This window comes from Furipterus horrens, unplaced genomic scaffold, assembly GCF_987537825.1.
Source record: "Furipterus horrens unplaced genomic scaffold, mFurHor1.1.pri manual_scaffold_3, whole genome shotgun sequence".
NCBI lineage: Eukaryota > Metazoa > Chordata > Mammalia > Chiroptera > Furipteridae > Furipterus > Furipterus horrens.
In genome coordinates, this window is record NW_028327173.1 from 83261875 (window position 1) to 83278431 (window position 16557).

General features: G+C 38.5%; 1 protein-coding gene across 6 annotated transcripts in view; it reads right to left on the minus strand.

Annotated features, from left to right (window-relative positions):
- Positions 1-3969: 3969 nt before the first annotated feature.
- The window catches only part of SIRT5 (sirtuin 5), a 32586-nt gene continuing 19998 nt past the window's right edge, over positions 3970-16557 (minus strand). For 5 of the 6 annotated variants that reach the window (XM_090269803.1, XM_090269798.1, XM_090269800.1 and 2 more), the window contains 3 exons: positions 16381-16504; positions 13887-14002; positions 6640-6736 (listed from right to left, as the gene is read on the minus strand). In XM_090269803.1, coding sequence (XP_090125929.1) covers positions 6655-6736; positions 13887-14002; positions 16381-16504 — 322 coding nt within the window. In that variant the 3' untranslated portion in view covers positions 6640-6654. Of the gene's footprint in view, positions 4159-6639; positions 6737-13886; positions 14003-16380; positions 16505-16557 lie in introns of those variants that run through there. The other variant, XM_090269802.1, reaches the window with a different exon arrangement.

Genomic DNA, 16557 nt, shown 5'->3' on the forward strand with positions numbered 1-16557 from the left:
CCATAGACATATGAAAGTATGCTCAACATCACTAGCCATCAGAGAGATGCAAATAAAAACCACAATGAGATACCACCTCACACCAGTCAGAATGGCCATAATCAACAAACAACAAGTGCTGGAGAGGATGTGGAGAAACGGGAACCCTGGTGCATTGCTGGTGGGAATGCAGACTGGTGCAGCCACTATGGAAAACAGTTTGGAATTTCCTCAAAAAACTAAAAATGGAACTGCCTTTTGAACCAGCAATTCCATTGCTAGGATTATATCCGAAAAATCCTGAAACACCAATTCAAAAGAACCTATGCACTCCAATGTTCATAGCAGCACTATTTACAATAGCCAAGTGCTGGAAACAACCTAAATGCCCATCTGTAGATGAGTGGATCAAAAAACTGTGGTACATTTACACCACGGAGTACTATGTAGCAGAAAGAAAGAAGGAACTTCTACCATTTGCAACAACATGGATGGAACTGGAGAGAATAATGCTTAGTGAAATAAGCCAGGCAATGAAAGAAAAATACCTTATGCTGTCACCTATTACAGGAAACTAATGAACAACACAAACAAATGAGCAAAACTGAACCAGAGGTATGTAAACAAGAAGTAGACTAACAGTAACAAGGGGGGAGGTGGGAGGGAAAGAAGGGGGTAAGAAGGGGAAGTGTCAAGTCAAAGAACATGTATAAATGACCCACGGACATGGGCAACTGAGTAGGGACTGAATGTGGGGGAAGGGAGGGGCAGGGTACAGGGAAGCAAGAGGGGGAAAAAAGTGAGACAACTGTAATGGAAAAACAAACAAAAAATTTTTTTAGTGGGGGAAAAATGAAAATATGAAGAATGGAAATACCAGTTCAGTGAATATTAGGTCAAAGATTTTCCTTCACGTTGTATATTTTTCTCCCTATTTGATCTCTCCAGAGTTTGGCATTCTAAACAAGTAAGTAATGACTTAAGTTTCTTTGCATAGACCTAATAAGACCAGTTAATAGAGGTGTTTTTTTTTTTGACCAAGTCTTTGACTGGAATGTAAAGCCTAAAGGAGACATACTTGGGCTCAAGTTGTTACCAAAAAGCCCTGAGGAACTGGGAATGACTTTCAAAGGTAATAAAAGCCCGCGAGATAAAAGGCCTGCTACCATGGTTGGTTGTGCGGTCCACAGCAATCTCTCCAGGGAAGGAACGAAGGTTGTTTTCCTGAAAGATGGCTAGAAGGGACCTTAAGGCACAATGGAAAACCAGAAAGACTTGGAAAGGACAGGTGTGTACAGGCAAGGATGAATGCCAGGTATGTGGCCCAGCTTCTGTGCCCTGAAGAGCAGACTGAGGGCCACCCTAAATGTTCCTTGGGTAAGTTCCAGCAAAGCAGAACTAAAGTTCATAAGTGATCATTTGCTGCTCTTGTTATGTTTATGCAAATGAACAGGATAAATTAAAAATGGACTTAATGCAGTCCCTTTAAAGACAAGGAGGGTAATCTTAGGGAGAAAAATCATTATCCAAGGAAAATCACAATGATCAGTAGTAGACTGTAAAGTAGGTCAGCTAACTGTCTTAAAAGTTTCTTCTCTTTTAAAATATGGTTTCACTTGAAAATTAAACCATGTCTGTGATATCACCAAAGAGATTCAAGTTGCAGACAAGTAGAATGTCAAGTGCCTTGCAACTGGGTGTCTTCCCAATAAGACAGTCTTACAGATTTAGAGACTTGTTTGTTGGTTATGTTACTTAAATTAACATGTGTTTTCTGTTTTCAAAGGGCATAAGCCTGTGACTGCATTACCTGAGTGATTGTCTGTATGCATAAGCCTCACTTAATCCTCTCTGCAGCGCTGCCTCCTGAGACTCAACGGTTTGGCTGAACTAAATGGCTGGGTTGGTGAAGAATGGGGTGGTCTGTGGGCTTCACTTTAAAACTGGTTTCTCTTTTCTATCCTAATGGCTTGGACAGAAAGGGCCCAGAGGTCTGAGAGGGGGGAAGCATAAACTATTTCCCTCAGCCCAAACTAAGTATAATGGGCAAAAGGGTTTTGGACAGGCGAGATGTGCCTAGCACACCTTCCTCCATAGAAGCCCCCCCCCCTTTTTTTTTTCTTTTTTTTTCCTAATGTGGAACATTGAAAAATTAATCCCTGCCTTTTGTCATCTAGTAGTTATGGATTGAATGATGTCTTTTAACCCTTTTTGCCAAATCTGTTGCCCCCAGAACACAACAAGGATGCCAGCCTGTTAAACCAAGCACGCTGTTGTCCGGAGACAGCCAACTGACCTGGAGTCTGCACAATCCTTCCCCATGTGGGAAGGCCACCCTCCCCTCCACACCCCCACTATTATTAGGGATTTCTGGACCTAAGGGTAGGTAGGATGACGACCACGTCCAGCTTGAAGCAGCTGGAGGAGCTTGAGACCTTTGCCCATTGTCCTTTACAAGATTACAAAGGGTCTTAATATCTGAGAGGGAGGGATAGTTATTTTGTACAAACCATGGGTATGGACTTGGGGGGGATTGCTGAGGGAGGGAGATGCTGGGTGGAGGGGAGTAAAGGGGAGAAAACTGGAACTATTGTAACAATATAATCAATAAAGAAAAGCTGGGGGGGGGGGGAAATCTGCTGGTATCAAAGGCCCAATTTGAGGAGAGTTACAATGAACAGTTCTGAAATATCTGGGCCTTGGTCAGATAGGAATTAAAAATATAATCATTCTCTCTGAGATAGCATACTGACCTCCATTATTGCTAACACTAGAAAAATGCATAAAGTAACTTTGAGAAGCCCAATGACAAATCTATTAAAAGAGAACAATGGTGTTTTATGAACAAAAACTGCATTATAAGTAAACGCCTTGATCCACCCTTGGGAAGTGTGAATTAAACTGTAAAGTTTGGCCCTTCAGACTCCTAGGTTATGGACATCCCTCTTGTCCATGCAAAGGACCTTTGGGATTTATTAAAAGGTATGCCTTACAAATGCAGTACAAAGTTTTATGTGATAGTGTCTTGTTTATTTCCACAAAAGCCAAGGATGTAACATTAAATGCAATTTTGGAAGGGGCTGAGGTGATGTGGCCAGGTGTGTAATCACCCAGGGAGCTACCTGATCCAAGGAACCTTGCTATCATGTTCTTGCACCATTTCCTAAAGGCCGCTCCTTGAAGTCAGGCCTCTGACGCTTGCAGGACAGCAGTCAGGCATTCCGAGGGCTCTGGGTGCTGCATTAAGTGATGGGGCTTGAGGTGAGGACTGTTTTCTTGCTATTTTACTCCAAGGTAAAGTCCCATGGGAAACACCCCCTTCAGAATTCAGTGTCTGGGAAAGGCTGGCAGACCCCGCAGGGGCCACATGATTCTGAGTTTATGACATTAAGAAAGAGTCAACCATCAGCTCTCCTTTTCCTCCTTGGCTGCTAAGAAGGCTCACACTAAACTTTAGGCAGTCATATTTACATTTGGAATCCATATACTTGCATCATTTCTTTTCTTGGTCTCATCCTGATTTTCTATCTTGTTACTACTTTTCCTTCCTTGCTTGAGTCCTTGTTCTAAGCTATCCCACATACTTTGAGGTAAAGCAGCCAAACAAGTTAAATAGTGAAAAGAAGAAGTCCTCAACAAAGATATCTCATGGGGTCACATCTTTATACAATAAATTACCTACTGTAGAGAGTAATTTTACTTTCTAACCAAACTTGTGCAAAAAACAGAAATATCAAGGTTTTTACCTGTCTACTTCTATCTTTGCCAAATAGCAAAAATACAATTGGGATAATTATATTTTCAAGACACTCTAATTAGAATTTTTCCCCTCCCAATAACCAACCAAACACATCAGAGATATCTTATGTTTAAGTTCAAACCAAATAACATGCATTAACTTTACAGTTCTCTGATTTCTTTTAACTACATTTGCTATTGTTACCTCTAAGGCCCTATCAGTTATCAACAGGTTGGATCCCAGCCAGGAAATCAGAGGGTATTTTATATCTTTTAATATTCAGTTTGCCATTCACAAGATTGTGTCTCCTCTGTTTGAGGCCTGGTACTGAGATACATTGTAATTTCTTCCTTCCCCAGGGCAATTAAGAAACCGTTTCAGTTTCATGAGGAGCCAGGGCTTCAGGAAGAGTTTTGCCACAGGGACCCTGGAAATGAAACCTGAAACAGAAGGACAAACACAAGTCACACATTCCTTAATTACACCCAGAGTAAAATCCAAAGTCTCACAAATGTGGTATTATGAGTTTTTGTGCCCACTTCTTTCATCCAATTTCTGACAACTCATTTCACTATGGACTGGCCCTTGTGATCAAGAGAATTTAGGAAAGGACGTGCCTGGAATTTAAATGGTATAAGTAAGAATTTTGTTTTAAGGGACGGGGGGGGGGGGGGGGGGGCCACATGATTATAAAGTGTATTTCATGACTGTATTGCCAGACTCATAATTGAAGTTTTAAAGCTTTACAATATCTATATACTACATTAAAATAGCATTCATATATACTAAGGACAAGAGAAAAATAATCTCATGCATCACATAGACCATAAGGATTTTAGCTGAGTCAACAGGCCTCTTAACCCATCCACTGGACTTCACAACAAGCTCTCTGACTAGGTCAGAAAGGAGGGGAAAAAAAGAGAGAAAAATAAAATAAAAAAGAAAGTGCAAAGAGAAGGAAGAAAAATCAGTGGTTTCTGCTTCCTTCAAGAGAAAACACTTAGGGCATGAAAAAAAACCTGGACTCTGAATAAGAAATAAAAGCAGGGTTTTTTTCTAATGTGTTATTAATAAGAAAACCAACTGGGAACAATTAAAAATGAACAGAAACATTCGCTCAATGTAACTTATCATATTATTTATTCTTGATACAAAATGAACAATGAATGCCTTCTCCCTTAAATACTTCATGTCTCCAGAATGCCGGTAATGGACCTCTCTGACCAAATGGCATTTCCCCTCCTTCTGCCACCAGCAGCATGGGAACACTGGCCACTAGAAAGCTCCTCACCAGCACAGTGGTTACAGTCCCTTGAGAACTTTCCAAAAATTACAGCCAGGCATGGAGAGCTTTTAGGGAATTTCCATGTCCTCAATCCCATATGGTCTCCTTCCTAAGAAAGTGACTCTAAAAGACCCCTTTTCACAAAGGCAAGCTGTTACCCCTCACCCACCCCAAAATCTTACAATGGTGCCATAGCCCAGAATGTGAAAACATATGGGATATCAGAAAAAGTGATGTTTGAAATATCAGTGTAGATTAAAGGAAACAAATGATTTCTAAAGACTGGGTATCACATCCTTATGCAAGTAGGGCCATTTCATTCTTGCTTTCAATAAAATTGAAAGAGGGTCTGCTAGAATTATCAGTTAACATAACAAAATGTGACATAAAATTACTATGGGTATTTTATCATATAACATGAAGGAGGCCCACAATCTGAGTGGAAATGCCATAAGGAAATTCCTTTTGTGTTGGGGTTTACGTGGCTGAGGGCTCATCAATCTATGAAAAGCAAAAACTAAGAATTACAATTGACATTGAAGACATAAGACTGAGCTTGGCCCATGAAGATCTGCCCAGCCATCCCTCAGACTGGAATAAGAGACACAGATAAAGTAAGATGCAGAGTGAATAGAAAACAGTATCTTTCCCCTGACAAGGTGCAAAGAATCATAACAACACCCTTCTTTGAGTAACTGCATACCTTTTCTACTCACTGAGGAATTTTGTCTTCTAAAATTATAAAGTGTCAGCAACTTCGTTGCTTGAAATTAAAGCAGTAAAGAATGAACTATTCCCTTGTGTCTAGAGGATCTAAGTCACTTTGCCATTGAGATGCAGCCTTGATTTCCAGACAAGGTGCAGAGCTCCAGATGAGGGGTGTCTGCACACGACAGTCCACGTCTACCTTTACTATGTCGTTTCCAACGACACAAGACCCTGAATCCACTTTGCCAGCCAGACCAATTGAACCCGTCTCACAAAGCCCTACCAGTTGCTGAATCTATTAAAAACTGCTTCATTTAAATTTCACCTAAACTTCACTCTCCCAACAAATCCTGTAATTCTATCTTTCCTTTTGTTTGGAGACATGCCCCTGTTTCCTCTAGAGTGGAATGTCCCTAGTTATATTCACTCAGTAAGCCTGTCTTCTCAGACTACAGGTTCATTTCTACTGACAGTGGATTACAACATGAACTGTCTGTCTTCTAACAATCCATAATATTCAGCCATGGATACATGAACCAATTCCAAAAATTCATGTCCCATGATGCAGTTCCAATAAAATTTTACTTTTATGGAAATGTTAATCAAAGTTGCCATTTGTTTGCTGTTTTAAACAACTACATACTACAAATTGCTGTAGTGAGAATTCAATCTAGAAAAGAAATTTTTAGGAGAACGTTTAAGTTTTAAGGAAATTGAAAATAAATAATTCATCTGATAATTTGTTACAAAAGTATAGTAAATAGGGTAGTCAACGGAAGATTTTCAAACATAAAAATATATTACATTAGTACAAATTTCTGTGATGGAAGTAGAATGGAAATACAAGTTAAAATACAAAGAAAAAACGGTAAAGGCTCCAACTGCTAAAAAGGGCTGTGCCCTGAGGAGCATCATCCTGTGCACCAAGGAAGGGGTTGTGGGTTCAATCCCCAGTCAGGATGTGAAAAGGGGTGATGTTTCTCTCTCGCATCAATGTTTTTCTTTTTCTTTCTTCCTTCCTCTCTCTGTGAAATAAATAAAAACATATCCTCAGGTGAGGACTTATAAAAAAATTGAAATAAAAAGGGTTGTGTACTTATTTTATAAATGGATGATGGTGGGTATCACGTACTTGTGGCATTCCGATTTGCCTATATACATTTAAAACCACAACAATGGCAGTTTCATTTTTAAATGTCAATACTTTATTTCCAAAACACTTGGAGTCACATCTTTTTCCATGATTTTGATGTAAAATTTTAGAGGTCAACTTTACAAACGTGACAGAGGTACCTGAACATAAGTGTTTGAAGACCCCTGTCCTTCCCGGCACCCGCGCGCTTGGCGCAACCTCTCCAGCTGGAGAATAACCAAAACTACTGTGTTCCAGACTCTGTTGATGCCACTTTATTGGTTAATATAATTATCCAATTTAATTTAAGTTACATAATAAACTAGAAAAATATACCTATTAAAAGAGGGTTGTTTCTAGGAATATTAATTGAATGCTTTAGAAACAGAGAATCACTAAAAATAATTGTTAAGTTAGCTGTGGGTAAAAAAGACTGGGGGGGGGAGATAGATTGCATCACGTTTCTTTTTGTACATTCTTTCTCCACTTAGAAAAAGAAAAAAATATTGAAACCAGAAATTATAATCCAGTGTTTTCCAAGATTTCTTAATGATAAGAATCGCCTAGGTCACTCGTTAAATATACAAATAAACAGTCCTCTTGCCCTGGTAATTCTGATTCAGGAAGTGTATACTGGGGCCTAGGGTTCTGATTTTCTTGGTGGTCTGAATTGTTTTATAAAATAAGGGCTGGGTGATTTTTATCTTCAGGAAAATTTGGGGAACACCACGAGGATTATGAGTACGCACATTTATGCAAGAAAGGTGAGCTTCAATCAGCAGATTCCTACTCAAGGAGAAGGACCTTAGCTCTACCCCCGCCCCCCAAAAAAAGAAAAGAAATGAATACACATTTATGCTTTAAATGAAAATAAAATATTTAAACTATGTCTTTTATAATTATTCTTGCTTTAAATGACTTTTTAAAAAGAGTTTATTATTTACTTTTTAGAGAGGGGAAGTGTGGGAGAAAGAGGAGAGAAACACTGATTGGTTGCCCCTCCTATGTATCCCAACTGGGGATAGGCCCACAACCCAGGCATGTGCCCTGCCGGGGGAATTGAACCAAACCAGGGAAATCAAACCAGAAACCCTTCACTTTGTGGGCAATGCCAACCAACTGAGCCACAACAGTCAGGGCTGACTTTCTTTTTTTTTTTTTTTAATTAACAGACCACTAGGGGCTGATTGCATGGACTAAAAGAGTCTCTACGACCTTCCCTTGATAACCCAGCCAGATAGGGCACTGGACTTCCCTGTCAAATGTGGTCAACTGTGAATTGAAAGAAGTAGCCTCATTACACTCTTGATGAGTAAATATGTAATTAAAGCGATCTATAAAACCATTGTCTAGCTCAGAATGACTTCATCTTCTAAACTCCACCAGCAATTAGCTTTCATTGGGGCCACTTGTTCCCCAACATAATCACATTAGTTCCCTCCCTCACTGACTGGCTGGGTCTTCTGGGTTTCCCTCCCTCCACTCCCGCCACACTGACCACTTTGTTGTCCCTCAAACTTCCCAGGCATGTTTCCCCCTGGGGCCTTGGTCCTAGGTGGTCCCAGCTTCTGAAAAGCTCTTAGCCTATATCTCTTTAGCTAACTCCTTCATCACCTTCAAGTTTGCTCAAATCTCTTAAAGAGGCTGGCCCTAACTACCCAACTGAACCCTGCGACCTCCCTGCACCCCATCCTCAACTCTACCTTTGCTTTTCCCAATGTCACCCACCTTCTCCCATGTGATAAAGTTTGCATGTTTATTATGCTTACTGTGTACTGTTTGCCTCCACCACTAGAGTGACATCTTACAGATTTTGTTTTGTTTTGTTTACTGACATGTCCGATACTAAGCACCTAGAACAGTGTCGAAAACGTATAAATGACTTAATAAATATCTGTGGACGTCAACTGGATCCCAAAGTTTATAGAAATTAAAAGCTGAACATCTTGGTGGTTGCAGGGCATAGAGGGCTCAAGGTGTTTGAAGGCCCTGCACTCTGACAGCCTGGCCGGTAGCATGAATCCTATTTCAGTCTCAGCGAATGCACTGACCCTTACATGCCAACAACCCAGGGTTGAATGACAGTCAGAACCTTGAAACCTAAATCTGAAAATGCACAGTATCTAACAGTAATGGTTCATTAGAAATCATCCAAGACAGCCATCAGGGATGGAGAAAATGACAAACACAAAACTGGAACAATTTAACACCTTGAAAATATTAACATATTTCAGTGGGAGGCAAATGCTATGACTTTGTCCCTAAATTAGAACTGGCGCAAAGAATTGAAAGAACTTGTGCAAGGTCTAAAGAGTCTTGTGAGATTCAAGTATAAAATGTAGGCAGCATTCCAACTATCTACTTAAGATAATCAAGAAAATCAGATTACAGCAAATATTAGTCCAATTTTCATTTTTCTCAGTAACTTAGAGTAGGGGTTGGCAAATTTTTTTCTGTGAAGAGCCAGAGAGTAAATATTATACAGGCCAGACAGTCTGCTGCAACTACTCAACTTTGCTGTTGCGGAAAAGCAGCGTAAACAATACATAAACACATGGCCTTAGCCAAGTTTCAAGAAAACTTTATTTACAAATACAGGTCATGGGTGACTTTGGCCTATAGGCAGTAGTTTGCTGGCCCTCACCTAGAGTAGCATTCAAACAAAATCTGTTAACTCATGAGACGTAAGAAAAATTCTGCCATTGTTAAGCTGTGGGTTTAAACAAGCCAATCAATGGCTCTAGGCTTGGTTCCCCATTTAAAACTTTGAATAGGATGAGATGATCAGCTTTGATGACTCTCAGATAAAAGCACTGTTGGCCTCACTGGTCAGTTCTATTTATCTGGGAAAATTCCCAGACTTAGTAGTACAGATAGCCCCAGCTCCCCAAAGAAGCCCACAAACAGATAGTGGCTCTTGTGGTAGGTACTGGTCAGTGGGTAGCCTGTCAAATTTGGTCAAAGTTTCTAACTAGCAAGTAGCCCGTTGGTCTGAACAGAGACATCACAGGTTTTCAGGACATGAATCTGGAGAATTGGGGTTGAAGAGTAGCAGCTGAAGCTGCCTAATTTATGAAATGATATCATTACATGCCAAGAATCTCTTCTTAACTTGTAGGAAAAATTACCAAGTTCAATTTGCTTTCACATGAAGACACACACAATGGATGCCAAGAACCTATTGGTCAGTGCAGAGCATGAGAGGCAGAGGCCAACTCATACCTTGGGTTGTAGAAACACTTGAGTTTTGTCCTTTTTCCTATCTACATTTCTTACTTTTATATAATAATGGTTTGTTTTAATTTTTCATATTTATTTGAGATAAGCTGATGATCAAGTGACTGAAAATAAATCACCTTAGACAAATGGAATTGGGATGTAGCTCATTTCCTCCTTCAGGAAGTTTATCCCGTCCCACTCTTGGAGTATTGTGATGCTCTTTCAAGTAGACAAGAGGCTCCAGGTGCTTGCCTCTGATATTACCTTAAATGATGCTTACTAGCCTAGGTGCTACACATATGTGACACAATGCGTATTAGAGGCCTAATGTCCACTTTTCAGTGGATAAGTTAGAAGCCAATGTAATTTTTAAACAGCTCTGTTGAGATATAATTCACATACAATCTGTTCATTTAATATATAATTTAATTGGTTTTTTAGTATATTCACAGACTTGTATAACCATCACCATGGTCAACTTCAGAACATTTTTATCACCCCCAAAATATATCTGTACCCATTAGCAGTCATTCCTCATTTCTCCCTACCCCAATCCTAGACAACCACTAATCTACCTTTGGTCTCTATTGATTTTCCTACTGTGGACATTTCATATAAATAAAATCTTACAATCTGTGGTCTTGTGTGTTTTGGCTTCTTTCACTTAGTATAATGTTTTCAAGGGTCATTCATGCTGTAGCATGGGTCAGTACTTCATTATTTTTATGGCTCAATAATATTCCATTGTATATACAGTATTCCCTCACTTATCATGGGTATTACGTTCTAGACACCCATCCCCCCATGAAGTAGGAACCTTACATTTATTCTACACTCTTAAACCTACGTAACTTTAACAACATACGTATACAGTGCCACAAAATGCCGTGATATAGCAAAAAATCTGCGATAAATATTTAAATATATTTTTTAAAATCCCACGATACAGTGAGGTTGCAATAAGTGAACCACAATATAGAGAGGGACTACTGCATACCAAATCTTGTTTATCCATTCATCAGTTGAAGGACATTTGGGTTGTTTCAACTTTTTGATTATTATGAGCAATGCTGCTGTGAACATTCATATACACATTTTTGTGTAAACATCTTTTCATTTCTCTTGGCTGTATACCTAGGAGTAGAATTGCTGGGTTCTGTGTTAACTCTGTATTTAACCTTTTGAGGAACTGCAAGACTGTTTTCCAAAGAAGCTGCACCACTGTACATTCCTGCCAGCAATGTATGAGGAGTCCAATTTCTTCACCAACATTTATTTTCCAATTTTTAAATTACAGTAGTCCCCCTTATGCATAGATTCACTTTCTGTGGTTTCAGTTGCCTGTAGTCAACCTCACTCCAAAAAATTTTAATGGAAGTTTCTAGAAATAAACAAGTCATAAGTTTTAAATTGCATGCCATTTGAGTACCTCATTTCATCTCATCATGTAGATCTTGTATCGTCTCACATCACAAGAACAGTGAGTACAGCACCATTAAGATATTTTGAGAGAGACTACATTCACATAACTTTTATTACAAAATAAGTAATGTGTTCCATTTTATTATTAGTTATTCCTGTTAATTGCTTAATGTGCCTAATTTATAAAACTAATCATAGATATGTATGTACAGGAAAAAACAGTATATATAGGGTTCATACTGTCTGTGGTTTCAGGCATCCACTGAGGGTCTTGGAATAGATCTCTTATGGATAAGAAGGGACTACTGTATAGCCACACTAGACGTTGTTAAGTGGTCTCTTCTTGTGGTTTTAATTTACATTTCCCTAAAGATTAATGATGTTCAGCATCTTTTCAATGTGCTTATGGACTACATGTATATATTTGGAGAACTATCTGAATCTTGACCCACTTTTTAATTGGGTTATTTGTCTTTTTATTATTGAGTTGAGTTACTTATATATTCTGGATACAAGTTCCTTATCAAATATTAGACTTGCAAATATTTTCTCCCATTCTGTGGGTTGTCTTTTTCACTTTATTAATGGTATCAATTGAAGTAAAGAAGTTTTAAATTTTGATCAAGTCCAATTTACCCATTTTTCTTATGTTACCTATGATTTCGATGTCTTGTCATATCAAAAAGGCTTTGACAAATTCAAGGTCACAAAGATTCTCTCCTGCATTTTTTTTCAAGAATTTTATATTTTTAGCTCTTATATTTAGGTCTGTGATTCATTTGAGTTATTTTTTTATGTGGTGTGAAGGGTTCCAATTTTCATTTTTCTGCATGTGGTTATCCAGCTATTCCAGCACCATTTGCTAAAAAGACTTTCCATCACTGCTTTGTCTTTTCACTTTTTCAAAAATCAGCTGACCATAATGTGAGGGTTTACTTATAGACTATCAATTCTATTCCACAGAACTATGTCTATCCTAATGACAGTACCACAATGTCTTGGAAATTGTAAATTTGTAGTTAAGTTTTAAAACTGGAAAGTGTGAGTTCTCCAACTTTATTCTTTTTGTTTTGGCGATTTGGGTCCCTTGCATTTTCATATGAACTTTAGGATCACCTTGTCAATTTCAGCAAAGAAGCCAGCTGGAATTTTGAGATTGAGTGAATCTGCAAGTTAATTTGGGGAGTACTACCACCTTCATAATATTAAGTTGCCCAATCCATACACATGGATGCCCTTCCATATATTTAGGTCTTCTTTATTTCTTTCAGTAACATTCTGTATTTCAGAGTATAAGTTTTATATAGAGAGCAATTTTTTTAAAGGGTGTCTTTCTAGTTCCTACCACTTACACACAAATGAAGAACGATGGATTGAGGACACAGCTGTGGCTGATTAAAAAGACCTAAAGAAAATTTGGACAAAAGCCAGCTAACTCACCTGAAGAGGATCATGTTAAAGTTTCTGCATAGTTTGTGGTACATTTTTTTTTTTTTATATCAATGAAGAAGACGTAGAACAGAGGTTCTCATCCTGGCTGCGCATTAGAATTATCTAGAAAGCTACGCCTCAGACCAATTATATCAAAATGTCATGGATGGTACCCACTAATCCATATTTTTGAAATATGCAGATGAGTTTGAAAACCACTGGCTAAAGTAATAACAAGAATTTCAGTGGCATTTTATAATTTTATTTATTTATATTTATTTTTTAGTTATTTATATTCTATCTCATTTGCAAAAGGAATTAAGCAGATTGACAATAATATAGAAAGTAAATTAATCTATCTTATTCTCAAAAGGAATTAAACAGACTGACAGTAATACAGAAAGTAAATTAAAAGTGAATGAAAAAAAGCAGGGTTGAAAAAAGAAAGGAAAACAAAGGTGAAGACACAAGACTGAAAAATGCATCCTATGAGAATCTACTCTGTCCATACAAACATGGAGAATGGAATCAGTATCATAATATGGCCACAAGTACAAATATTCCTGGCAATTAGACCAGTGGAATTTGCCCAGGTAGCCTCACAATGAGAGCAGAGGTGATGAAGTTCTGAATGGGTATCCCCCAGGCTTACCTACATCTAAATGCCTGTCACTACTAAGTCTAGTTTACAAAGATAACTGAAAGCAAAGCCTAAGAATCAAAGAAGAGCTTTCAAAATGTGAAAAAAAAAAAAAAAAAGTCCTATGGTGAACCCCTTGTAAAAAGGCAGAGCCACCTCAGTCTACAGTTAATATTTTGTTCTTCCACAAAAGCAACAACAGATCAAATAAAACACAAACTTGATGTGTCTTAAAAAAAAAAAATTTTAGTACAGTAGGTAAACTCTCTTTAGAGGACCATGTCCAAACCTGTTCAGTACCTTCCATCTCCCACCATGGTAATCCCTGTACCTGAATCTGTTCGTGGCTGGCGTGGTTTCCATGTTAAATTCGGCCACTGGCACTCCCCTGGCTGACACCTGAGGGGCAAACATGGCGGCAGGGTAAACCACAGAGGAAGTTCCCACCTACAAGCAAACAGATGGAAACAGACAAATGACCACGCTATGCAGAGAAGAAACTTTTCAGAAAATCTCACATAGACCCAGGGAGGCTTGTGGTTGCAGGTGTGGGGAAAGCTAAGCTGGATGGGATAAAAGGAGAGCATTTAAGGGACAAATGGGAAGTTAGGAGGTGTCTTTTGGTCGATCACTATAATTCAGAAAGATGTGAAAAGGAGAGTTGTGCAAATGGAGAGTGGCAATGAAACAAATCTTCACATTTTGGGGTTAATTTTATTTTTGTTTCCGCTCTTTGAAGTGATACAAATAATCATTCATGCTCCTTTTTTTAAGTTAGATGATTCAAAGAAGAAAACATATACATGTCATTCATAATTGTCCTACCCCAAGATAATCACTGTTCACATTTTGATATATATTCTTTCAGGTTTTTCTCTATGAATATAGGCTTATGAAAATTCTTTACAAAAATGGGGAGGTCGGCTGACTTACTTCTTTCACAGTTCACTTCTACCCGTTACTTTCTAAAAAAGACTTGTGCTTGTATTTCAGTCTTGGATCTGAATTCTTTCTTACCCAGAACTCAAGTGCTGAGGTTGCTGGGGAAAAACATGGGAAGACCAGAACATATTTACAAGCCAGCTTTTCTCACTTAGACTTTTAGCATGAACACTGATCTGATACTCAACTTTGGGACGCATTCAGTAAACACTGGCTGAATGAGCATGCACCCGTGAGAAAGTGCCTCTGTTTTTAAAGATGTGTTAAGAAAAATTTGAAATATGCCTACCCTTTGTCTAATAATTCCACTTCTAGGAAATCTGCCCTACGGTAATAATTTGAAGCGCATGTTAAGAGTTATGTCTGAAGCTATTCATCATAGTGTTGTTTAAAATATCAAAGTCTGAACCAGCCTGAATGTCCAACAAGAGAGGATTGATTGAATACATACCAGAACACCACACAGCCAATTAAAAGGTGATGTGCATTTGGATGTATTGACATGAAATATGCTAAGTGAATTGCTACATGAATAAAGTAGTTTCAAAACATAACATATAGTATGAACCCATTTTTCAATTTTATTTTTTTAATGTTAAAATTACAGTTTACTTCAACATTATTTTTATTGGTTTCAGGTGTATAGCATAGTGGTTACAAAATCATATGCTTTACAAAGTGTTCTCCCAAGTATTTCCAGTACCCACCTGGCACCATATATAGTGATTTCAATATTATTGACTATATCCCCTATGCTGTTCTTACATCCCCTGACTATTTTGTAATGACCAATTTTTACTTCGCAATCCCTTCACCTTTTTCACCCAGACCCCCAACCCCCACCCCTTTGGCAACCACCAGTCCACTCTTTGTGTCTGTGAGTTTATTTCAATTTTGTTTGTTTATTTTGTTCTTTAGATTCCACATATAAGTGAAATCATATGGTATTCGTCTTTCTCTGACTGACTTATGTCACTGAGCATGTCTTCTAGGTCTATCCATGCTGTCACAAATAATTCTTTTTTTTATGGCTGAGTAATATTCCATTGTATATTTGTACCGCAGCTTTTTTAATCCGCTTGTCTATTGTTGGGCACACAGGTTGCTTCCGTATTTTGGCTATTGTAAATAATGCTGCAGTGAACATAGGGGTGTGTATAGTCTTTTGAATTATTATTTTGAGAATATGAACCCATTTTCTTGAATTTTAATCAATATGTGCACATCTGCATAAGAAAAGGTCTAGACCAGGGGTGGGCAAACTTTTTCTGTAAAAGACCAAAAGCACATTTTTTTAGGCTCTGCAGGCCACATGATCTCCATCGCAAATATTCAACTCTGCCATTGTAATGTGAAAGCAGTCATGGACGATACACAGAAGAAAAAGCATGGCTATGTTCCAATAAAACTTTATTTTCAAAGACAGGTGGAAGGCTAGATTTGGCCAACAGGCCACAGTCTGCTCATGTACGATCTAGAAAAAAACATACTAAAAGGCTAAGATATTACTTTTGGATGGTAGAATTATCAGTGATTTCTAATTTCCTCTTTTTGTATTTTCTCAATTAAATTTAATAATAAGCATGTATTATTTTTAAAATCAGAAGCAATAACATGCTTTTTTAATAGTATTTGGGGGGGGGGGAGAAGGCTTAAGAAGCCCAAGACATGGTCTTGTATAGTTTTGTATTTTCAGATCAATTCTTATTTACTGTTTCCTAGTTTTTCTTTAGGTCACCACAAGGCCTCTCAAAACCCATCTTGAAGGAAGGAAGGAAGGTAAAAGGAAGGAAGGGAGGAAGGGAAAAAGGGAGAGGGAACAATCTCCACCCCCGTCCTGGTGTTTCTGAAAATCCCCACGATCAGGGAAGGACAAAACCTACCACTAGACATAAGTCACAGAGGGCCAGCTCTCTGTCAACCTCTTCCAGAATGGCAGGGTCCAGGTTTTCTCCAAACCACACTACATGAGGTCGCAGCAGGCCCCCGCATCCTGCCTCTTCACACCTGTAAGAACATTATCCTTAACCCAACCCTGAGCCTTGCCGGAAGGTCTGCCC